Source organism: Mustela lutreola, chromosome 6 (genome assembly GCF_030435805.1).
Source record: "Mustela lutreola isolate mMusLut2 chromosome 6, mMusLut2.pri, whole genome shotgun sequence".
Lineage (NCBI taxonomy): Eukaryota > Metazoa > Chordata > Mammalia > Carnivora > Mustelidae > Mustela > Mustela lutreola.
The window spans coordinates 23,081,760-23,107,739 of record NC_081295.1 but is presented as its reverse complement, the minus strand read 5'-3'; the positions used below and the strand labels follow the sequence as shown (position 1 = coordinate 23,107,739).

The following is a 25,980-nucleotide window of genomic DNA, read 5'->3' as shown; positions in this document are numbered from 1 at the left end:
TGCATATTTTATCCTACCAACAGCAAAGGAGAAATCAGTTAGAGACTGGAAGCCCTTCTTCCTGACTGTCCCAAATTATGAGGCGTCGGTGGCCCTAATTGTTTTCCTTCTGTTCGGTGAGGATGGCTTTTGCGTCGTGTAATGACTGTGTCTGAGTCGAGTTTGCAAGGCACCCTGGCGAGTTTAACTTCCAATTACATGTCTGCTTTATGAGTCTTTACCTCCTTGAATCACGGATGGAGTTTGGTTGACGGGGTGCCAAAAAAACAGTTTATACAGTAGGATTAAAACAAACCAGAAAATGGAAACTATTAGCAATTCTGTCATTAATTACATTTGTGAATCAATCTGGGACACTTGATAATTGTTTCTCGTAAACATTTAAGTGAAGAATTCCAAGAAATGATCTTTGCTATGCAGTGGAGTAGTCCCAGTTTTGATGCCAAAGCCTTACTCAATTAACATTTTTCCGTCTTTAATCCCTAATGTGGTAAATGACGACTCTTGTCAGTGAGCCCCGCTGGCGGGGGGGGGGGGGGGGGGGGGGAGGGGTAGGGAATGCAAGAACTAGAAAAGGACGAGGCTTGAGAGGACACTGGCTGGAGGAGGAGCACAAGCGGGTCTTGGAAAGAGGAAAGAGGAAGTGAGGACCAGCGCCCCGCCCCCCTCGTGCAGGGGAAAGAGGAAGTGAGGACCAGCGCCCCGCCCCGCTGGTGCAGGGTCCTTACCCACTTGCTTAATGTGGGGGATGTGACCACCTTCACGCTGCCTGCTTCTGGGCTGGGTAGAGAAGGGAGCGGTCTATTCCGGCGAAGTAGCTTTGATTTGTACCCCCTTAATTTAGAGTATGGATAGCTCAGACCCAGGATGGACTGGAGTTTCACTTTATGCTGGTCGTGATGGAAAAAGGATTTGCTGGGGCGCCTGGGTGGCTCAGTGGTTTGGGCTGCTGCCTTCGGCTCGGGTCATGATCTCAGGGTCCTGGGATCGAGCCCCTCATCGGGCTCCCTGCTCCGCAGGAAGCCTGCTTCCTTCTCTCTCTCTCTCTCTCTCTCTCTGCCTACTTGTGATCTCTGTCTGTCAAATAAATAAATAAAATCTTTAAAAAAAAAAAAAAAAGAAAAGAAAAAGGATTTGCTAAGCAAGCTAGCATCATAAAAGAGATCTTGGAGGACTATGTAACTTTCCCAAAGAGAATATACTCTGAAGAACTTACCCAGCTGTCATCTTCAAACAGTCTTGCAACTCCGACACTCTCGCTGTGTCCGGTTAAGGGCCCATCTAAGCTTTGGCCGGCTTGCTCCTTAGGGACACTCCATTTTCTCTTACTTTGTGTTGCCATGTGGATTGAAAACAATAAAGCTTCCATTAGAATATGAATGTGTATATATGTCTATCCACCTAGCCATTCATCCATCCAGTGGTTCAATCTGATGAACCCCTTGGTATTCCTGCTTCAAAACCTTCTAAGGCTTTCAGTGTAAAAACAGTTTGAACTATTGTGGTTCGGAAATGTGATCTTCAGGAGAAAAGCCCAAGAACTCTTCATTTGATCTTAACCAAAAGGCCCAGAAGCGATAGTCCAAGAACTCTTTGCTGGAAATCATGATCCTTGGATTTAGGCTTGGTTCACTCTCAGCCACTTGACTTACCTGTATGCTCTTTGGCAAGTCCCTTACCTCTTTCAGGGGCTCAGTTTTCTAATCTGTAAAATGGAAATAACTGGGCATCTTCACTCCCATCTCCCCCAGCCTTTGCCAAGGATTGTGGGATGATTAATAAGGCCTGAAAGCCTTATCTGTAAACTGTCAAGAGCCAATAGTATTTTTGGAATCAAAAAGGAGAAAAGAGGGCTTCTGGTAAAAGGTGATAAAGCAAAGGCATTCTGCAGAAACTGCACACGAGCAGCAAAGAATGAAAAACACAAAAATAAATGCCATCAATGAAGCAGAAAACCTGTTCCATCCAAAATGGCAAAACATGGAGCGAACTTTATACTGCAGCGTGGGCTTGATTTTTTTTTTTTTTTTTTTTTTTTTGTCTACCCGGCATTCTTGCCTTTGGAGAGCAAGCTGTCTTGCATCATGCTCACTCCAGGTTTAGAGAAGGGCTGATCTTATCTTCCCTGCCCACCTTCCCTGGGGGCCCCGGGTAATTATGTGGCCCCAGACTGGCCTTCCGAGTTCTCCAATCCACCAACCACAGCAGTTGGTTCAGAGGTGGGCACATGATCCAAAACAGGCCAGCTGAATTCCTCTCTGGGCCTTTTGCCAAAGCCTTTGAGGAAAGTGCTCTTTTAAGTTCATAAGCTGTAAAGATGATGTGGTCTTAGAGCCAACAGTAGCTATTTCATTGCCTTGTAGAGGGTGATTTTGAGGGGGGATGTGATGTATAAACAGAGCTAAAGAAATGGAGATAGTGACCAAGTTCAAGGACGATCCATAGATACCCCTAGATCCAGCAGTACCTGAGGCCACCATGTCCACATCACAGACTGCTCTGTTTTGTGAACCACTATGTTCCTTGTTTTCTTTCTTTCTCCCTCTTCTTTCCTTCCTTTCCTTATTTTGACAGGGACAGCATGTAGTATTTCAGATTAGGTTTTTGTCATTTGAAATAGTGCAAGCAGGTGTTTTGTTAACCTGCTGGACTCTACGAAGTATAGATGAAAACAAGGGGTCATTTGAGAGCAGACACTGACCTCCTCAGATCTAGAGCAAGAGACAGATTTCACTAAGAGTGAGTCTCTCAGTTCAGACAGGTGGACGCCAGTAGTCTTTAATTCAAGAAAAGAGACTTGAGGGTGTGGGCCAGCCACAGGAAATGTGGAGATGCCCCTGTTTAGACCTCATTCAGGATCTAGATGGTGAAAGGGTAGGGGGGTGGAGCTGAGAGTGATGATCTCCTCATTTCCTGGAGGCCAGCTGGTGCCTGCATGCGTACCTGCGTGTGTGCCTGCGTGCGTGTGTTGGCAGGGGAGGGAGTTTGCTAGGTTAGAACTCTAGGAGCCTATCACGGAACAGATTTTTCCTATGAGTCACAGTAGTACGCCACACACAGACCCAGCGGCCACATGCTTCAGGTCAAGAAAAATGATAGACTTGGTGAATGGATGTTCAAGGAAGCTGACTCAAGTTGAAGCTGTAGAACACCTGATTCTCCCCCTCTGTGGCTCCTGTTTATTCTTCAGCAAATAAATGGCTCGGTTTTAAAGATAAATAAATAGGACAAGAGTTAACATAGAACTCGAGCACAGATAAATAAAACACATAACAAAAGACAGATGAAGAAAATGGATCACAAAAGGAATTGCCCTCTAAAACAAGAATTAAAACAATTTTCCATAGTGTCAAAAAAATTTTTTTAAGGATTTTATTTATTTATTTGTCAGAGAGAGAGCGAGCGAGAGCGAGCGAGAGCGAGCGCAGGCAGACAGAGTGGAAGGCAGAGTCAGAGAGAGAAGCAGGCTCCCTGCGGAGCAAGGAGCCCGATATGGGACTTGATCCCAGGACTCTGGGATCATGACCTGAGCTGAAGGCAGCTGCTTAACCAACTGAGCCACCCAGGCGTCCCCATAGTGTCAAAAAATTTTTTTAAGAAAAAAGGAAAAAGGAGCTCTTCTTTGGGTTATAAGAATTCAAATTCGAGATTCTAAGCCCCCTAAAGAGATGAAAAATATGTTTGCAGTTCTCAAGAAGTGAAAGAAAAATGTATAAACATGGAGAGGAAAGTCGTATTAGAAATAAAGTGAGAATAAACACAGTTGAAAATGCAATGAGACGTGGTGTACAGGCTGGAAGCAATCCGACAAAAAAGAAATAAATGCGGAGATGGGAACATGATTAAAGCAACTGGGATAGATACCGGAGGCATGGTGGCACTTGTAGTCTCGTAGTCTTCCTCCTTTCCTCACAGCCCGTCCTAGTACTAGCTCACTTTCAACAACTCCCTGCCACGCACTCTTCCAAGCAATTTACATGTGTTAACTCATTTGATATTCACAAGAACCAACTGACAATGGAAGAGACAAGTTTCTGAAATAGCAGTTTGAATCTGAAGCTCAGTGGACATATCAACTAAATTTTACACGGAATGCTCCACACCAAGTACTCACAGCCATGTTCAGCAGGAGAACACTACCCGGGACGGTACACCCTCAATTAGTAACTGTTGATTGAGTGGATGCATGGAAGAAGGTATCCTATGGCCAACCAGGCTGAATAAGCAAGTCACATCAAAGGAGAAAACGGCAGGCTGCCTCTGGCTTTATTAGAGCACTTCTCGGGGTCAGAAGACAGTGGAGAAAGGACTCTGAAGTCCTAAGAAGAGTAATCCAAGATTGCATTGCCAGCCATGGTGTTGCTCAGTAAAAAGGCAACAGATAGATGTTTCCAAATGTGATTGAACTTGGGAACTATATCATACATGCACTTTCTAGAAAAAAATTAAAAAAAAAAAAGATTGTATGTATGTATTTGAGAGAAAGAGAAAGAGAGGAGGGGGAGAAGCAGAGAAGGAGACTGACTCTGTGCTGAGCGTAGAGCCCACTGGAAGCTCATCTCTTGAACCTGAGACCAAGACCTGAGCCAAAACCAAGAGTCAGATGCTTAACTGACTGTGCCACCATCCAGGCGACCCTAGAAAACTCTTTTTCATCAAAATGATGTGTCAAAATTCAGAAATGAGGAGGCATTCCTGGTGAGTATCGACCTTATTTTCATAGTGAACTAAAACTCTGAAAATGATGGTTATGGAACAGAAACCTTAATGATGTAATAGTAATATAAATAACCCAGACTGGTACTTGGGAGGCAGTGCAATTAGTTCACTTGATAAGAGGGAATAGATTTGTCGGTAGCTACAGTCTGAAATTGAAATATAAATTTTAAAAAGAATATTTCAGCATTCTAATGTTTTTCATTATTTTTTTTTTTCTTAACTTCAGAGAGATCTTTTAGAAACTAATATCTCTTGGGAAGACCCATTCATCTGAAGTTCTACAATTCCTTCAGTTTCATCTCAATTTCTGTTTCTCTGTCAAATTCAAGTAAAATTTATACTTAATACTTTAAAATTACAGTGACATGTATGGTATGATTCTGTTTTTATGTATCCTTTGCCTGTCCTCCCTCCAAATCACTCCTCTGTTCTTTTCTTTTCTCTTTTCATCTGAATATGTGCAAAATATGTCTGGAATGATGTTTACCATATATTAGTATTTATTTCTGGGTGGTGGGATCCTGGATGATTTTTTTAAAAAAATATCTTCTTTGTACTTTCTTATATTGTCTGGCCTTAAAAATTAATAAATACATCATTTTTTAAAAAAAATGAAGTCATTATTATTTGAAACAATTAAGGGTAATGTGGCTGAGAAACCGTTTTCCGTTCAGAAAAGAGAAGCACTGGCCAGAATGGTTTTGCAGAATCCCACCTTGTTCGGCCGTTTCCATTTAACAAGCATTTCTTGGGAAGCAAGCAGAGCCCTATGAGGGCTCAGGGAGTGGGAGACAGAGAAATGGATCCCTCCCATGAGGCGCTTTCACCGCAGCTGCCTCCCAGCCGGCTTGCTGCTTAGGTGTGGTGGCCTCTAGAACAGCTGCGACACCCATCATGTGGGAGCTTGCTACAAATGCAGAATCTCAGGCCCCATCCTGGACCTAGGGGATCGAATCTGCTTTTTTATAAGACAGCCAGGTGATATGAATGCACAGGAAAGTTGGGAAAGCATTGTTCTGTGATTAACTCTGAAGCTGGCGAATGAAAGCGCGTGCCCTGGGAGTTTCAGTGGGAGAGCACCTCATTCTGACCTGAAGATCAGGGGAGGTTTCCTGAGGTCCATGGGTTTGAGATGCCTCCCGAGGCGATTTTCAACAGGGTGGGACATGGTGTTCTTTGCTGAAGGAGCTGCAGAGGTCGAGGGGTATCTGATCTGACTTGGTGGTGGCAGTTTGACAGAAAGTCAGATGGGCTGGTGTGGCCGGAGCCTGGGTCCTGAGGCTGGAGGCTGCAGGGAGCCACTGGGAAGTTTCCAGGGGGAGACTGAGTCTGGTAGCGGAGTGAAGGGCCAGGGGAGGGGAGAGCCCGGGCCAGAGGAGCCGCTTGGGAAGCAGAGTTTGCAGCTGTTCTGGTGGAAGATGGTGAGTGTGTGAGCGCCCCATTGGGAGGGTAGGGAGAAAAGCAGAGGTGCGGGCCCGCGTCCACACTAACGCGCTGGGGAAGAGGGCAGTCTCAGCCACTCTCCCCATGAGGAAGACAGCAGCAGTGGCAAGTTCCGGGGCTTTTCACACCAAGTGCCTTGAGGCTGTGGGGCTGTGAAGGTTAAGGGAAGCATGAACCCATGGGCTTGTACTGGAAGCCAAGGGAACTGGAGCTTAATTAAGTGAAGCAAACATGGTTAGCTACAAAGTCATGTCGAATCAGGTCTCTGCAAGTAGAGTTGAAGAATAACCACCTCATGACAACTGAAAAAGATACTAAGGCTATAGGTGTAATTTTTAACTATGGAATTTTAAAATCTTGGGCTGCAACCCAATGCTATAGATACCTTGGAGGACTTAAAATTTTGACCTTATGAGCCTTATTTTGAAGTCATATTCTTTCATTTCACTGGGCTTATATGTAACTGTTTAAGTAGAATTCTATTTTTTTTAACACTTGTTATTAAGACAGAATGCCAATGTTCTTAATATGTCTAGAAACTATGTATCTGGTGCTTCGGGCCACAAAGACATGATGAAGGGACCTCCCCTTCCCCCCACCCCAGCACCATTCCTTGGTGTGGCCTTCTCAATTCACCCGCAAAGAATCTTAAGAGGCGACGAAGTGGGGAGGGGTAAGCAGCCTAAAACCCATGGGCCAAATCCAGCCTAGTACCTTTTTTTGTTAATAAAGTTTTATTGGAAGACAGACGTGTTCATTCAGCTGTTGTCTGTGGCTGTGTGCACCCTACCAGTGGAGCTGAATTGCTCTAGAGACTGTACGGCTGCAAAGCCCTCAATATTTACTTCCTGACTTGAATCTATTCAACTTGAGTCTAATTCTAAAAATGAAGTGTCTTTTTCTTAGAGAAAGGGAAAGTTTGGCTCAAATCTGCTAAATTTTTCTTTTTATCCTATGCTTACAATAACGAATCCATTTAAAATTTAAATGTGCTTTAAAATTTTTAAATATACCTTTAAGATTTCCTTTCCCGGGACGCCTGGGTGGCTCAATTGGTTAAGCAGCTGCCTTCGGCTCAGGTCATGATCGAGTCCCATATGGGATCGAGTCCCATATCCAGGCTCCTTGCTCCGCAGGGAGCCTGCTTCTCCGTCTGACTCTGCCTTCCACTCTGTCTGCCTGTGCTCGCTCTCGCTCGCTCTCTCTGACAAACAAATAAAATCTTAAAAAAAAAAAAAAAGACTTCCTTTCCCGTTTTCATACATGAAATTTTTTTCCAAATGGAAATAAATTTATTGCTTTTTTTCCCCCTTAATTCCAAATCCTTCTTAATGTCTTTCTAGTTACTGCTTTAAAGCAGGAGTCAACAAAGTCAGGCCGGCGAGCCACATCTGGCTGGCCACCTGCCTTGTTTCATTTTACAGCCCTTGTGCCAAGAACGATTTATACATTTTTAAGTCATTACATTTATTTCTTTTTAAAGGTTTTATTTATTTATTTGACAGAGAGAGACACAGTGAGAGAGGGAACACAAGCAGGGGCAGTGGGAGAGGGACAGGAAGGCTTCCTACTGAGCAGGAAGCTCCATGCGGGGCTCGATCTCAGGACCCTGAAGGTAGACACTTAACGACTGAGCCTCCCAGGTGCCCCAAGTCATAACATTTAAATGGTTGCAGAAGTACCTACGTGGTAGCCTCCATTTTGCCATCCGGCCTGTGAAGTATAAAACATATATTGTCTGGCTTTTTAAGAAAAAGTTTGCTGACCTCTGACTTAATCATTATAATTGGAAAAACTGTCTAAATAGCAAAATCTGAGTTTTTGAATGTTTTAAAAGAAATATACTTTATTTCTTCCGTGTATATATGGTCCAGAATTAGACGTTGCCTAAAGGACTGAGTGGTGGATGAGCACTAGTGACTCAGTCAGTCTGTGTATGGCATTGCCTTGGCTAGAGAGCTTGGTTCTGGTTATTCAGTGAAATGTGGGACTCCTATAAGTAATTGGGAAGACAAGACGTTGCTTTTGCTCTGAAACATGTTGGCAATAGATCAGGGACCTGGGAATGCCATAGCCATCTTGCCGTCTTCAGTGATCCCACCTGCACTGAAGGAAGGGCAGAACTGAGAGAACTGCAGAAGGATGGAGCCAACGCCCTGATCACACTATACCTAAAATCCAGCCTAGTGTTCGACTTTTAGGTTATATGAGCCAATACATTTCATTTACTGGTTAAGTCTGTTAGAATTTTTTGTTGTTGTTATTTGTAGATGAAGATACCCTAACTAATTAAATGGTGTTATTCTGCCTCTAAGAAGAAGTTCACAAAAGAGCTTTAAAGAATAATTTCTAGAATTATTTTATTGTTGGACATCAAAAATCATTGCACAAAAATTAATTATGGTCTGACAATTTGGAACAGGAAGCTGGGAAGAAGAATTATATTGGATGACTGAATCCAGATCTAGACATGTCTGATAGACAGGAACCCTTTGCCAAATAGAACACTGTGAAATTTAATGAGTCCACTATGGATGGGAGAAATCTGCCTTAGTTGCATATGAAAGAAAAAACAAGAATTGACTAATGTTGTGATGTGACCACCAAAACCACTAACCTATTCTTAGGCTGCGTTATTCAGAATCTCTCTTCACTATTCCTCAGCCGTATCTTTAGCTTGGTGCTGGGTTCCAGACTTTAAAAGGGATCCAGACAGAGTGATACTCGCTCAGAGTGACTGAACAGGCTGACAAAGAGATCTGAAACCACATCCTAGGAGGAGGAGTAGAAGTTTGTCAGTGACATCAGTGATGACACTGGCAATGATAAACCCTTACTGAGTACTTACTAGGCACCTGGAATTCTGCTAGCAATTCAATTCCACATTTTATCGTTTGATCCTCACAACAACCGTATAGAGTGGGTTACTAGAATTTACCACTCCCTCAGATGTAAGTGAGGAAACCAAAGCTTAGGTGAAAAACAGGCATGAAGTCACACAGCTAATAAATGCGATCATAATTAGCTGATAACGTAGCTAATAAAACCATGGGATTTAAACCCTAGGAGAGGACGTTAAGTAGTGAACACCATATTTTTAAGTATGTGGAGAATTATTGAGAAGAAGGAGGATAAATCTTTGTTTCCTGTGGCTTCAATTAGTACAGAGAACTGAGAAGGTTCTTGGGAGAACAGATTTCCATTAACTGTAAGTGCATCTGTTCTCTTCTTTGGCTGAGGGGATTTTCTTTTCTTGATGCCTCTCTCCCCACCTCACTCTGGCTGTGGGACTTCAGCTGTCCTGCTTCCCAAACACCCTTGTGGGGCTTACTCTGGTCAGGCGGTAGTTCTTCCTCGGTGTTCTTAGCAGTGTTTGACCTGTTAATCATGCTTGCCTTCCCAGCATGCTTGGGCTCTGTGAGAATATATTTTATTTCTCCTCTTCCTTTGGACTTCTTTTCCCCTTTTCTATCCTTTACATGAACATCTAACAAGGCTTGGACCAGAGATTCTGGTCTTTTCAGCCACAAACCTGATGACTCCAGCCCCTGTGTACCACTTGGACCTCTAACAGTGCTCTTTCCCTGATTTCCACAGCTCCTTTGCCGATCCTCCATTTTTCATCCGAAACTCAATATGGCAGACATCGCACGTGCTTCACTCCTCAAACTGTTCTACTCCCTAACCTTCCCATTTCTGTTGATGGCAACCCCGCTCTCCTGTTCCTCCAGACCTACCTTCTGCTCTTTCTTCTGCCTGAAATCAACCACTAGTCCTGTCAACTGCTCATTTGCAAGATCTCTTCAACTTTATCTCTAGTCCTATTGGCAACCCCCCAAGAATTAGTTCTTGCTACGTGCTTCCAAGTCTCCTAAATTCTCTTGTCACAACTCCAGAGCCCACTATCTCCTGTTTTAGAACCTATGACAGCTCCTCATTGCCCATCTGATGGGGCCATCGCCTCCCCTGAGTTGCGGGCAACAGTTCCCACGTGTCTCAGCAGAAATCTCCTATTCCTACCTTGCTGGCCCTGTGAAGTTATCCCCTGCCCCGAGTCTCAGGCTGCTCACATTCCTCTTTGCCTTCACTCGTGATCCTCCCCTCCTGAGGGTTGTGCTTTCACTTGCTGGTCCCGCTTTACTCTTTTAAGACCTGCTCTATGGCCTGTTTCTCCCTCTCACTCATCACTTCCTTCTCGGCATCCCTCTAGTTCCTGTAACCTGCTGGCTTTCACAATCTAGCCCTTGATTAGAGACTTCCTTGGAACTTTCCATTTTAAAAAGTTGCTGAGCTCCTCAAAGTAGCTTTTAGACTCCTTCAGGGCAATGCTTTGTACATTCTTTATCACAACAGCATCCAGCCCTGGACTATTCAGACAGGTTCTTGTTGATTCAGAACAAAAGAGAAAACCAATATTGACTATGAACTTTTTCAGAGGTACCAGTCACTGTACTAAGGAGAGGCATTGCCCTCATGTCAACATAAGAAGACCAAGGCCAAAAGCTTAAGTAAGTTGCCCAAATCTACCCAGCTGATAAATGTTGGCCCAGGACCCGGTAGTTTGGGTTCAGAGCTTACAAGTTCAACAACTGTACGAAGATGATCATAGCGAGTGTTTGTAGATCCCAATCCTGTGCTCTTCTTGAGAACCAGCAGGACCCAGCACTGCTGAGCTTTGGTATATACTAAGAAGGACCCTTCGTCTTTCTTCCTTTCTTCCTTTTTTTTTTTACCCCTTTCCATAATTGGGATACACAATGTGTTAAATAGGGAGGCAACCTCATCAACATCCCTGACTCTGAAAGAGTGGCCCAGTGACTTTGGAAAGCCATGAGTTGAAAACTAGCTTGCTGGTGTTCAGTAGTTATTTAGGACAATAATGAAAAGAAGGCCTTGCCTCTATTGTTCTGACTTTCTTATTATATCTAGGAGTGAGAAGTGCAAGAACTTCCTTGGCTTCACATCCTGTCAAACTTGGTATTTTACCTTCTCATGGGGTAGATTAGATCTGTTCCATTTGAATCTCAACTCTGAGAGCATTGATGCACTAGATCCCATCCACATACTCTTCCTTTGATTGGCATGGGACCCCTTGGTACCAGATCTATGTTTTTACATTGTGTAAAAATAAGGCAATTGTTTCATAGTATGAAATAAGTGCACATTTTGGGAAAGATTAACTTGATCTTTTCTCTACTAAATGATATGAAGTGTTAAATCAAGTGTTTAAAAAGGGGGCATGTTTATGGGAAAAAATGGTGTTTGAAGAAGCTAGTCCTTGGGCAGCAGTACAAGCCAAGGGCCAAGACACAGCACTAGGTCTATCCCCAGGCTCTTACTGCATTGGCGCAAGTGTGGGGGCCACACATGTGGGTGTTTGTGAGTGACCCTGGCCCCATGTATATGCATTCTTTATGATTTTGTTAGAGCAAATCTTTTATTTGATGACAAAAATTTGTTGTAAAACTTGCACTCAGTGTTTTTTACTTTGGAATTGTGTATAGGTATTTATTTATTTATTTATTTTTTAAAAAGATTTTATTTATTTATTTATTTGTTAAGAGAGAGAGCGCACGTGGGAGCCTGCTTCTCCCCCTGCCTCCCCTGCAGGGGGAGAAGCAGGCTCCCTGCCAAGCAAGGAGCCCGATGTGGGACTTGATCCCAGGACCCTGGGATCATGACCTGAGCTGAAGGCAGCTGTTTAACCAACTGAGCCACCCAGGCGTCCCAAGTGTATAGGTATTTAAATGTAAGTACTTTTAAGTGTCAGCTGTAGTTATAGGAAAGTTGTATCCTTCTTGGGCAGTCTCTACATTAAATAAAACCTTAAAAACAAAACAAAACAAAAATCCAAACCAACCTGGCAATATAATCCTACTATTGGCCAACCGCTACTCTTTTATTTGGAACACAAAGTATTTGTCATCTGGAGGCTGCGTGAATTTACCTTCAATTTTTCACATTTCAATTATTTGGAAAAATAAGGAATTTTTCAAAGAATATTAACTGAACGCATTTTTAAAAGTGGAAACAGGGCACTCTGTGACAAAGTAGAAAGAGCTGTGAGTTGGAAATCGTGAGATCGGGGCTCCAGATCTGACGCTGGTTTGTGACTTGGGGCACATCCAACCAATTTGGGAACAACTTCCTTGTGCACAGGGAGACAGAGAGAAAGGGTCCCTTCCAGCTCTTAAATGCTAGTCTTTTGTGGGTCCGGCAGACCTGAGTTCTTTCTTATTGTAACAGTGACCTCTTGTGGTATATATCCTTCATCAGTTTGTTTGGGTTTTTTTTCTTTTCTTTTTTTTTTTTTTTTTTTTTTTGGATTTACGAAGTAAATTTGGGATTTGTTCGTTGTTGTTGTTTCTAGTAACTGTATTTAATACTATGAAGCTGCTCTGTCTTTTTTTTTTTAAAGATTTTATTTATTTGACAGACAGAAATCACAAGTAGGCAGAGAGGCAGGAAGAGAGAGAGGAGGAAGCAGGCTCCCTGCTGAGAAGAGAGCCCGATGCGGGGCTCGATCCTAGGACCCTGAGATCAGGACCAAAGCCGAAGGAAGAAGCTTAACCCACTGAGCCACCCAGGCACCCCTCTGTCTTGTTTTTTGATAGATAAATCTAAGCTGGAAATCAGACCTTGATTAAAGGACTGTAGAGTGTGAAACTCCATCTTCTAAGTAATCCTCTGTGCTTTCTTCCCAATCTGCCAATAGCTGATGCTACTCGCAGAAAGAGAAATGCTCTGGTTTTTATGCTGAGCATTGTTGTATTCCTCTTCCTCCTAGGGACCAGGGGAAGAGGCGTTCAAAAGCCTCATCTTGTTTCAACAGCTCAGACCTGAGCCGACTGGAAACCAGAGCAGGTGAGGTGCACATACACTGCGAGGCCCCAGAACTTCACCTTCAGCATCTCCACTTGTAAGAAAAACATTTGCACCCAAGATGTCTCATGTTGACTCACTGTTTGAAAACTCCAGTCACTTCTTCCAACTTGGCCACTCATCAACATTTATTTTTAGAAATTTTTATTGTTTTTACAACAGTCTTAAAATTCTTACCATTATCCAGCTCTGGGGCCTCAGACATTTATAGATCATGGTCTTAGTGAGCATGAAACGATTTTGTAAAAGCATTCAGAAAGTTGCAAAAGTTGACATTAACATAATTCTTGAGTTAACTGGAAGTTCAAAATCATTGCTCACTTAAGTGAAGGTATATTAATTGTGTGAAGACAGCCTGTGAGGTCTTTAATCTGTTTGAGAAAAAATATATATAACAATATTAGTCACAGGCTAGAAATGAGGCAACAAGTATTCATGCAATGTAATATAGCAGTCACGCTTATAATATCAACTGAAATGAGTACAAACAATATTACGTGAAAATGTTAAGTTGCAAAAACAGTGACATATGTTGTTTATGGATACAGATCTATGTGGTGACATGTAAAATCCAACATGATAAAAATAACCACCTGATTTAGAATGGTGGTAATCCTTGGAAGGAGAGGGAGGAGGAGAAGTGGATAGGGGAGGCAACTGTATCTGTAAGGTTTATTTCTTCGAAATAAAGGGGAGGATAAAAATACCATTAGTATTTGACCAAACTATTTGTGGACACACAGGTGTTTGTTAGTTTTTCACACTTTTTTTTTTTTTTTTTTTTTTTTTTACAGACATGACATTCTATAAAACCAGACTAAAATCAGATTGAAAAAATGTTTTATTACTTTCAAAACTAATTTCTTATCACTAAAATGACTTCTGTGGCCAATAGGAGTTTCTGTAACACTCAGGAAAATCTTAGACTGATTTCCGCATCAGCATTGTTGCTAAGGATTTTACATGCACTTGCTAAAAACATCAGCCAATAAACATTGTGTCAAGTTTTTGTGTCCAGAACTCAAAGCTGTGGTTAAAAACTATAACCACTGAGACAGCAAAATCGTCAAAAACATGCTGAAATTTCTGCTTGACTTACCCAATTTCCTGTTGAATCATAATTTTTATATTTAGCAAACTGTGAACCTAGATGAAAGTGCTTTCTAAAATATTAGGTTGTTGCCCAAGACTGAGGCAAACTTTATTTAGTTTTTGTAGATTTTCAGGAGTAATCACAGGATTCCATGCTCCAGTTGCTGGAGTGGAGAGTGGTTTAGTTATATAAAATGGGATTTCTGCAGAAAGCAGCGTTGGAGGGGGTGCCTGAGTGGGTGGAGGCGTGGAAAGGTCATGGCTGGACACAACCACTTGCCATGCAGTTCTTGGCGGAGGGTTGAAAGGGAACCCTTACGCCACAGTGTCTGACTTCTGCTCTGAGAAGGAACAATCTTAGAACCATTCAGAAGGGCCTGTAAGGGCCTTTCCTTTGCCAAGGTTAAATAAGTGCTCTATGATTTCTGGCTCACCCCTGTAATTTCACTTTTCCCGGGGTGAGCGCATTATTGATTTTGTTTGCCTTAAGAAACAGATTGATAATCATTGTTCCTCATAGAGCTGTTCTATTAAAGTGCATACTGCTTAGAAGGTAAAAATGCGGATTTGAACTTATTGGACTTGGAGTCTGTATTTCTAGTAAATTTTAAGTGTGCTGTAAATATTTGGTGATTAAGTTATTTATCTGACTTACTATCTTCTGGCTTTTCACTTACCTTGATATATGCTGACCGTATTCACATGTTCTAGACTTGGTCATGTACCTGGGACTATGACTAGCCATGGGTTAGGGTTGCTTGAATATTCAGGTTTACTTTTTGAGTCCATACCTATAATTTATCAAAGTTAGGGTAGACTCATAAAATTAATGACCCAAAAGATTGAGATGATGGTCTTCCATCCATTATCTGCAGTTCTGAAATCCCCAAACTGAAGCTTGGGAAGGCTTGGAAAGCTGAAGTGTTTTTCGGACTCATGTAGTGGCAATGCTTGAGCCTAGCTGATGGGAAGCCAAGAGTCATCTTTGTTTCATTCGTGTGAATTTGCATGAACCCTGCCACAGGGTGCCGCCCCAGAAGACCCTACTCAGGGTGCTGTGTGTGTCACACAGCATGTGCACCCTATTGCCTCATTAAAATCCAAAATTTTTGGATTCCCTAGCCACATCTGGTCCAAAGGCTTTGGCTAAGGGATTGTGAACCTGTACTGATATGGATTGACATTGTCCTAAAGACAAGGCACCCATGCATTTCATGAATTCTTCCTTATGGGTTAGACAAATGATGGGAAACTTTGCTATTAAAACTACAGACAGCACACCTATACTACTGAATTACAGCTTTGTTGATACCCTCTGGCTACTTTTTCTGCTCAAGGGCTCCTCACGCCTAGTGTGCCTGGACCCCTTTTGGTGCCAGGGAGGTTTGAGAAAAGGCAAACCTGGACTCACTGTCCCTTGGTTCTGGGGGGGTGGAATTTCTAGTGTGCAGGGTTAGAGGGGGGCCCATGCACTGGAGGGGATGGATAAATCGCATAGCTTTCCTGCTTCTCCTGGGTGATATCATCACCGTATGCTTGGGAAGTTTAATACGTATTGTATGTTTTTTTTCCTTCTCAAGAGTAGCACAAATGAATGAGAGGTTTTGGAAAATGTGGAGCGCACAAAATAAATGACCCATAATCCCAGTACTTGGAGATGACCTTTGTTACCCCATTTTATAGAGGGAAAGTGATGCAACTTGCACACAGTCAACCAGCAGAGCGAGGATTCAAACCCACACAGTGACTCCAGAACCTTAGAACTTAGGACTCTAGAACTCTCTCTCTTTTTTTTTTTTAGGACTCTAGAACTCTTTTTTTTTTTTTTTTTTTTAAGATTTTATTTATTTATTTGACAGAGAGAGATCACAAGTAGGCAGAGGGGCAGGCAGAGAGAGAGAGAGGAGGAAGCAGGCTCCCTGCTGAGCAGAGAGCCCGATGCGGGACTCGATCCAGGGACCCCGAGATCATGACCTGAGCCGAAGGCAGCGGCTTAACCCACTGAGCCACCCAGGCGCCCCGGACTCTAGAACTCTTAATGAGCCTCCCTAGTCAGCTGGTTTCCACCCCGACCCCCACCCCGAGTTAAAATAACCTAAAAATATGTAGGCCATATGCCTTTTCATTGTTCTCACTCTCTTCCCCTCTTTCTATGAAACCCTGATTTTCTCTATTATTTCTAACTCTTTGGGGGACATTTTGGGATCTAGGCACCCATGGTGGGCATTTGATTGATTGGTACCAGGTCCACTCTGAGCAGGTACAGACTCTGAACCAGTATAGACTGGGCACCATGAGAGGGTCTTATGGAGAGGGAGAGAGGGAGCGGGAGGGAGAAGGGAAACTGAGGAATGTGTCTTTAGCTGCTCCTGAGAGTCCGCACTGGGGTGGGGGTAGGAGGGACTCTCTGGCTACACAGTCTGTGCTTTAGATAGTGGGGTATTTCCTGTGTGAAATGTAATCGTGATTTGCAGTTTCTAATACGATTCACACTGCCTTCCAAAGTCACCTCTCAGTTTACTGATTTTGCTGTGGGGTGGAGTAGCATAGAGGTCAAGAGCAAGGGCTATGGCTCTGTATGACCTTGGGCAGGTAGCTTAATGCCCCTGAACCCCACTTTCTTCATCTGGAAAATGGAGACAATTTGAGGACCTCCTCATTATGCTATAAAACTTAAGTAGAGGCACGTGGCCTCTTACAGCGCCCAGCCAGTGGCAACCATTCCTCTTCTAGGACCTACGACGTTCCAGGGCAGCATCTAATCTCATTGATTCAGTGGTATCGTGCCGCCGGATGAACATCAGATAGCGGTGGCCTGTTGTTTTTTAATCAGGAAAATGAAATTCACATTTATTGTTACAAGAAGCCAGACCCTGGGAACTGAGCTTTACCTATATCATGTCTTTTAATTCTCGGAGCCCCACAGGCAAAGATTTTCATCTCTGTTTCACTGATGAGGCTCAGAAAGGGTAAGAAGCCAGACCCCTGGGCAACCAAGGCATCTATACCAAGGTTGCGATTCGGACTGAGATTCACAAATTCACTTGGCGCTGATGACAATGGCCTTGAAGTCATGTGTCCATTTCATTTCCTATAGGAAAGAAAGCCTCTCTGCAGGCCTTCCTTTGAGAAAAGTTTTCATTGAATGTTTTCAGAATCCTTATTCTTTACATATCTATAGTTTCCTATTAATTCCACGTTACAGAGTAGTAAGCTTAAATAAAAAATAACTCCAACTCTTTGCCTTATGGGGGCACCTGGCTGGCTCAGTCAGTGGAGCATGCGACCCTTGATCTTGGGGTCATGGGTTCATGGCCCGCATTGGGTGTAGAGCCTACTTAAAAAAACAAAAACAATCATTTGCCTTATGACAAAAATTCCAACACTTACAAAGCTTAAGACATCATGCAGTGTCCTAACGAGAGTTTCAAGTTCTGATTTCTTTACATGACCTTACCTGATTTTGATGGGGGGTGATTTGATGAAAAGACAGTGGTTCTAATTGGAATTAGCTGGGCTTGGGGGGCAAGGTATAATTTAATTCCAGAGCTGATTAATTTTGGTGATGAGTAACAAAGACTTGAGGTACTCCTGGTGTACCTCCTTGTTCATTGCTTTCTCCTGGTCCGGATTTCTTTTGCAGCCTCAAAAGCTGATGTGCAAGAAAAGGAGACAGAAATAGAAGTAGATGAAGTCTTTTGGAATACCAGGATCGCACCAATTTTGCACCAATTAGAAAAGGGTAACACAAAAAGTTTTTGTTTTAAATTGAGAATATCTGTGCTTATTTCTATATTCCCCATTGCCCTGATATTTTTAGTACACTTTGACTACCATTTCTGCAAACGTGTTCAGAAACAAACGAAGTTATCTCTATATTCACCCACTAATGTACATAAGAAATACAGGTAAACAAGATGTTTAGTGAGTAAAAATTACACTTAAAATTCAGGAGGAGAGCCTGCTTCTAAAACTCCCCATGGAATACATATTAACTATCACCTTCTGTCCGCCCAAGAAAATGTTGGTTTGAGCTCTCTGGCGTGGCAGTTAATACATGAAAGTGAAAGATTAAAACAGATTTCAGGCCCCTGAAACTTTGACTAAGTCTCATGGACTGGCATGCTTGGGCGGTGTGCCCATGGTTTTCTAGATCTACATGCATGTGTCCTACTCTCCTAAGGTTACCACAGCTCAAGACCCCAGTGGATGACTTTTCTCCTTCTGGAGTTCCTGATTTCCACCCTCAGCTTCACTTGGGGCCCTTTATTTTAGGAGACGTGTGCAAAAACTAGTGAGGAGAGCAGTCAGTCTGAACAAAGGTTCAAAAGAAGAACATGCTAGCGGAGGAAGGCCTGCAACACGGAGGCCTGGGCCAGAGGAAGTCTTCAGTCTGAAGGACTTTAAGAGAGCTCTGAGGACACCAGCAGAGAAAAGGGAACCAGAGTTTGGGATCTGGAATGTGGATGAATCTCCCTTCTCAGAGGATTGGGGGCCCTGAAGCATGGCTTCTCTCCCATCAACTTATGAACAGTGAATGGTGGCAGGACTGGGTTTACTTGAGCTTTTGAGGCTCTTTCTTTCTTGTTTTCCTTTTTATTTTGACATAATTTCAGACTTAGAGGAAAGTGTCAAGGGTAGTACAAAGAAACCCTGTATGCCCTTCCCTCAGATTCCCCAAATATTAATCTTTTACCACATTTGCTTCATTATTTCCTCTCTCTCTTCCTCTTGCTCTCATTTTCTCTGTAGCCCCCACCACACACACGCGCGCGCGCACACACACACACACACACACACACACTCCATACATTAACATCGTTTTTTTTTTTTTTTCCTTTTAAAGAAAACCATTTAAGAACAAATTGCCAAGTGATGTCCCATACCCCTAGTACTCTAACATATATTTCAAGACACAAGGACATTCTGTCACATATCTGGATACTACCATACCTTACTACACAAATCTTATTGAGTTTTGCCAGTTATCCTTATAATTCCTTTTATATAAAAAGAAAACCCTGGATCACAAGTTCAAATTATTTGTCCTCTTTTCATGATCTTGACACAGTTGAGGAATACAGGCCAGTTCTTTTATATACTGCCCCCACAAAGGAGTTTGGCCTGGTGTTTTCTCACACTTAGACCGGGATGAGGCATTCGGGGCAGGTACGCGGCAGGCGTGGTGCTGTGTCCTTCTCAGTGCGTCCTAGCGGTAGGCTCGTGATGCTCATCTGGTCTCTTACTGGGGGTGGGAATTTCCATCACTTGGGGAAGGTGGTGTCCAGGTTTTTCCACTCTAAAGTTACTATTTTCCTCTTTGTAATTAATAAGTATCTTATAGGGAGCCACGACTTTGTGGCTACATTGCTTTCTATGACTTCTCCAACTTTTACCTACTAGCTTTAGCCCCCTGAGAATCTTGAAAGCTCTTAAGTTCAAGTTGTCTTTCAAGGCTCTATAGCCTTTACAACAAGCCGACTGACATAAAGAGTTAATTTGATCAACAGTTTAAAATCTGACCCATGAAACTTCCTTTTTTAGTTTCTTTTAAACTAAGGCAGCTATTCCTCATTGAACCCACCAGGCTGAAGAGTTTGCAGAGGGAAGTGTTAGAAAAATGCCTTGAGATCTCCCCATGGCCAGAGAGTGGCCCATGGCCTGAACTTGGGGTTTGTGAAGAAACTGCCAGGAACAGAAGAATAAAACAACAAAACAAAAGTGTTCTTACAATAGAACTCAGGTTTTTCCTTTTATTTAAAGTGAGTCTAAGTCATTTCCCAAAAATTCATTTATTTAAGTGCATAACCGAAAGCCATTGAAGGTTACCAAGCTATTGAGGTTTAACATTTTTTCTTAGATGTTATTGTTGAAAAGAGCTAAAAATGGCCTGAGTCATTTCCTTCTTCAGGCGCACACTTCCTCTATGTGGGCTTTTAAGAGCACATTATGGTATTTATTTAAGATTGGTTTCCTAATTTTAAGTTTTGTGATGGGATCTATCAGATAATATTTTTCAACTGAATATCTCAGACTTGGATTCTTAGATTTCCCCTCAGGTTCCGCTTTGTGTGCTTGTTTTCTTCTTCATATGCCTACTGGGATGGATACCCCATTCAAAGACGGCTGTCCTCAGAATTCTCACCGTAAAATAAAATGTTCTAGGATTCTCCCATTTCCCAACTACAGTCTTCTTATCCTTCTCTCTTGTAATAACCACCTGCAAGTAATAGTGGCTGAGGTGACACTGGTGAGATTTCTGTCCCCTTGGAGCCCTCTTTTCCTAGATAATGAGCGTTGTTCTCACAGAAAAATATGGATCATTGTTTTTGTCACCAGATACATTAGAAAACAAGTATTTATTAAACTATGTTATAGGTTGTCAGTACAGTATTCTCACTGAACCATGTTCTGGTGATACAAAGATACAAAGACAAGATTCCTCCTCACTTAGCGTGACATCTGGGCGAGGGCACTGGACATGGAACACGGCATCCATAGATACGTAAGGAAAAACACAGTACGAAGTAATGTTCATGGAATGTGGAAAGGTACATCTTTTCTGGAGGAGCCAGAATGTAAACAAAGCCTTGATGGACCCAAGTCAGTAGGAATGAAGGAGAGGAGAACATTCTGGGCCAATGGAACTATGCCCCAGAGGGCTGGAGGTGGAGACACTGTGGTGTGCTTCCCCGAGACTGAAGGGAACACCATGAGGTAGAGGGTGTTTGGGGAGTAAAGCAAGTCACCTGGGATCGGTACAGTTCTATTCTTTAACACACTTTTGAAAGACTGTGTGTTCTAGATAAGCCGACTGATGAGTAAATAAGTTAACATGTAAGAGGTAGATGGAAAAAAAACAAACAAACAGGTAGATGGAAACTGCAAGAGAAGGGAAAAAACATAGTTCAGGAATTTGAAGATGTTTGGGGAAAGAATTAGGGGGTTTTACTTACACTGTGTTTGACACACTTGAAGACTTGACCTTAATTAGTAAGTGCCGCTTTACTCTCTTTGCTCTGACAGAAGAAAACATTGAAACGATTTGTGCTGCTTGCACACAACTTCATCACGCTTTAGAGGAAGGAAACATGCTTGGAAATAAATTTAAGAGAAGAAGTGTTCTCCTGAAGACCCTGTATAAACTAGTTGATATTGGTTCAGACTTGCTCAGCCTTAAACTTGCAAAAATTATTCTAGCAGTAAGTTTTTCTTTCCTCTGGTCTAGTAGACTATAGCACATAAAAGTTCTATCTAATGCTTTATTTGTAAGTCTTACAGAGATCAGAAATGTATTGTGTTCATTTAGAATCTTGAAAAAAATCAGGGTAATAAATTGCCATCTCCGAATTTGACTAGGAACACTGTCTGAGGCTGAGATCGTGGAAAATGTTCAAATAAGCTCTTATATTTGGACTGTGGGTAGGTTTAAAAAAAAAAAAAAAAGGTGACAATAGGCAAACACATTCAAAACAGTTTCTCAAGTAACTTGACTGGAGATCGGTATCAGGGAACCCAAGCTTGTGGTTTCTGCCCTACAGTTTCTGCCGGGTCCTTGATTCTGCTCCATGATTTAATAAATAACCGAGGATACCCTGGACCGTGGGCACACTGGCCAGGTGCCTTATGAACCAGTGTGAAACAGAGAAGCAGCTGCTTGTGGTCATGGGAAGGCGGTAACAGAAGGCTCCCGGGACGTGTTAGAAGAAAAAGCCAGACACCAAATAAAAGTTTGGATAAGCTCTGTCTCGGACAAAATGATACCATTGTTTGAGGGGAACACTTTGTTGTCACAGCCATAAGCGGTTGGAAACAAAAGATAAGACAGAGTTATTAGAGAACCTTCTAAAAGAGCCGCTAAAACAAATGAATGAAGCTTTGTTTACTTGGTTTCATAAAAGTAAAAGCTATTATGTTAACACCCATAATTCATATAATTTAAAATCCAAAAGTACACAGGGAAGGTAAGTGTTGGCATACTTACTAAGAACTCAGTAAGAATGCCCAGTGTTCCTTATTTTGATGTCTTTCATGAAAGCAAAATATCCTGACTACATACTCCATGTAATTTGGGGGGAGAAGCTACACCTTTACTGAGCTGTCATCACAAACTGTTCACCCTCTTCTAAAACACTGTGATATGATATATGACTCAGAAAGCAATACTTCTTTGAAATGGTGATTTGAGATGTATTTTGATCCCCTCACTGGGGGTAACTGATCGGTTAGCTTTAATGAAACAAAAAAGAGCAGAAGCCACAGAGATTGCTGAAGTTAAAAGCTGTAGGTAGACTTAGGTTAACTAACTGGAATTTAAATAATACTTAAAAAAGAATTAAAAAGCTGACGGGTAAAGGTGAAAAGGTATCTGCATGCTTGCCCCATTTCCTCTCTGGCCCTGGATTTGGGGTGCCCCCTAGGCCCAGGAGAGCCCCTGTGAGAGGCTGGAAGTTTCTACCAGCATAGCTACCCTGGGGAGACCGAAGCTCTTAGCTGCTGAGCAATCCATTATTTTTGGTTTTTCATCTGGATCCCAGACATTTTGCTCCCTACCAAGCCAAAAAATAGATAAATGAGACAGAGAAGGAAAATGTCATGAATTCATCAGTGCTTTCCCGAGAGAATATAATTTTGGCTATTAAAGGTGCCATTCAAATTAATTAGATATATGATACTATTTAACTATTTTAGGGTAAAAGGCTAGGTCATCTCCCAAGCAGTGATCCCATCCTGAACTCAGTTTGATTAGATAAAGCTCTCTGTGTGGCGTTGACTGCCTTGCAGAATCAGGGGTGATTTTGAGCAGGCTACACTCCAGAGTGCAGACATGGGCAGGCTGTCCGTTCTGATTAGCTACAGAATCAGGTCAGGAAGGATCTTCAAGGCCATCCAGCCCAACTTCCCACCTGCTACCTGAATCTCTCCTTAATGTTCCAAACAAGACATTGTTTTGCATAGGCCTTGGTGATGGAATTCTATATAAGTTTTAGAAAGACCATATCATAAAAAGTTAAAAGAAAAGCTAACTAACAAAATATATATTTTTATATATTTTTTATATTATATATTATAGTATATAATATATAGTTATATGGAACTAAGGTGTTTTTAATATCTTCTCTAGTTTCTGCTAATACTACCAGTTTAGTATTAAAGTTCAGACATTTAAAATTATTTATAGTTAAGGGGCACCTGGGTGGCCCAGTAAGTTGACCCTCACGATCATGGTCACGATCCCAGAATCCTGGGATCGAATCCCACATCAGGCTCTCTGCTCAGTGGGGAGTCTGCTTCTCTCTCTCCCTCTGTAGCTCCCCCTGCTTGTGCTCTCTCTCTCTCTGTGTCAAATAAATAGATTAAATCTTTAAAAAAAATTTTATAGTTAAAAACATTCAGGGAGTATAATATCAGTTCTTCTGCTTTCTTGCATTTTTTTGGTTAAGTTAGTTGGAGGTTTTGCCAGACAGTCATATAATTTTAAACTTTGTGTCAAAGGATCTTACAAAAATGTATCAGTCTGTATGAAGAATTTTTTTAAGTATAAACATATATGCAATGAATGCAACTATATATTCAGGAGGGGGGAAAAATCTGGTACTCTAGGTAGGGGGTAAAAAGAAAACAGAAAAGAAACCCCACCAGTCTGTCAAGAGTGATTATATATAGTAGTAGTAGTAGTGTAAGTGTTCTTAAACTTCTCTTTAATTTTCCAAATTTTCTTGGAATAGAAAAGACTGCTATTTTTTTTTTTAAGATTTTATTTATTTGCCAGAGATAGAGAGAGTACACACAAGCAGGCAGAGAGGCAGGCAGAGGCAGTGAGAGAAGCAGGCTCCCCGCCGAGCAAGGAGCCCAATGTGGGACTCGATCCCAGGACCTTGGAATCATGACCTGAGACGAAGGCAGCGGCTTAACCAACTGAGCCACCCAGGCGTCCCAAGACTGCTATTTTTAATGTAAGAAGTAAACTACCCCAGTACAAGAACATACTCTGTGCCAGGGACTCTTGATGCTGGGAATACAAGTGAATAAAATTCCCTGTCTTCCCTCCTGGCGCTGTATGTAGCAGGAGAGGCTGTGAAAATGCAGAGAAATGGCAAGGGTAGGGGTGGGGTGGGGAGGGATGAGGGGTGGGGAGCAGAACGTGAAGCACAGGGCAGGGACTGGTCTGGGTGCGAGGAAGGGCTCTTCTATGTAAGGTTGTCCATGTTCCTTGCATGTGACTTAGTATCTTACTATATATTCATGTCTCAGAGTCATAATTTTATAGTTACCAAAAGAGAAGGTGTAGGAATGTGCTTTGGATGTAAACTGACCTTATAGCAGGCTTGGAAATCGTCGGGTTTTTGTTTGTTTGATCTTTAATGAAAACCCGGACGTGAGTTGTTGTCATTTTCCCTTCGTCACTTTTTACTAAAAATAGAAGACTTGGGCAGAGATTGAGGTTAGTTGTCGTCATTCATTTCTTCAGCACGTTTTATTAAGCACAGAACACGTGCTACATTTCACACACATACACACACACACACACACACACACACGGAGGTTCACAGTATAGCAGAAGATGGTTAACTGATTAAATATATTCTCAAGTATTAAGAACAACATCTATTTCCACTGATAGAGAATTTATTTCCACTCTCTTTAGTCAGCTCATCTTCTGGGTTTTTATTTTATTTTATTTTTAAGATTTTATTTATTTGACAGAGAGAGACACAGCAAGAGAGGGAACACAAGCAGGGGGAGTGGGAGAGGGAGAAGGAGACTCCCCACTGAGCAGGGAAACGATGCTCTGCGGAGCTCCATCCCAGGACTCTGGAATCATGACCTGAGCTGAAGGCAGACGCTTAAGGAATGAGCCACCCAGGTGCCCCTATCTTCTGGGTTTTTAAATAATTTTTTTGAAACCCTTGAGCATTCCATTTTTTTTTCCTAATTCCCATTTCCTTTTCCCTCCTGAGAACAGAAGGAGTGGCCATCCTGCCACATGTAACAGTTTCCGATGCTTCCCCAACAGTCTCAGACTTGCACAAGCCCTGATCTCCAGGGAGTTTGCTAAAATGCAGATTCTGATCCAGCAGAGCTATCTGGGGCCCGAGAGTCTGCATTTCTAATACTTACAGAGACTCCCCAGGTGCAAAACGGAAAGAACTACTTTTTTGAGGTTGCTCTGAGATAACCTGTCCAGGGCCCAAAGCAGGGAGGCAGATGGACACTGCTGTGTGGGAACAGCTTCCCCCCTCTGCCCCTTGGCACCAGGCTGACGGTGCTCACCCTCGAATCTCCTACAGTGAACAGCCCTGTGCCTGGTCCGTAGCAGGAGTGCAGTAATATTTGTGGATCAAACACACAATGAATCTTTTTTTGTTTTTTAAGATTTTATTTATTTATTTGACAAAGATCACAAGTAGGCAGAGAGGCAGGCAGAGAGAGAGGAGGAAGTAGGGTCCCTGCTGAGCAGAGAGCCCGACGAGGGGCTCGATCCCAGGACCCTGGGACCATGACCCCAGCTGAAGGCAGAGGCTTTAACCCACTGAGCCCCCCAGACGCCCCCACAATGAAACTTTAAGAACAAATTCCATTCTTTTTTTTTTAAACTAACTAGAAAGTCATTAATAAACAATATTGAAGGTAATTTTTAAGATGCTTTTTAATGATAAAATAATATAAATAAATAAGATATATAATATATATTATATATATAATATATAATATATATATAATATATAAATAAGATAAATAAAATAAGATATACTTATTTGTTCGGATGACCTCATTCCTATACACATATTTTACATTCTTGCGATGAGGGCTTATAATATTTCCATCTTACAATAAGTTATA

At 42.2% G+C, this 25,980-nt stretch overlaps 1 protein-coding gene across 4 annotated transcripts in view; it reads left to right on the top strand.

Moving 5' to 3' along the window:
- The window catches only part of ARMC2 (armadillo repeat containing 2), a 120,967-nt gene that overhangs the window by 30,277 nt on the left and 64,710 nt on the right, over window positions 1-25,980 (top strand). For all 4 annotated transcript variants that reach the window (XR_009354511.1, XM_059176929.1, XM_059176930.1 and 1 more), the window contains 3 exons: window positions 12,950-13,026; window positions 17,780-17,878; window positions 21,163-21,338. Coding sequence is in view for 3 of the 4 variants with exons in the window: in XM_059176929.1 (XP_059032912.1) it covers window positions 12,950-13,026; window positions 17,780-17,878; window positions 21,163-21,338 (352 nt within the window). In the remaining variant the exon portion in view is untranslated. The remainder of the gene's footprint in view (window positions 1-12,949; window positions 13,027-17,779; window positions 17,879-21,162; window positions 21,339-25,980) is intronic.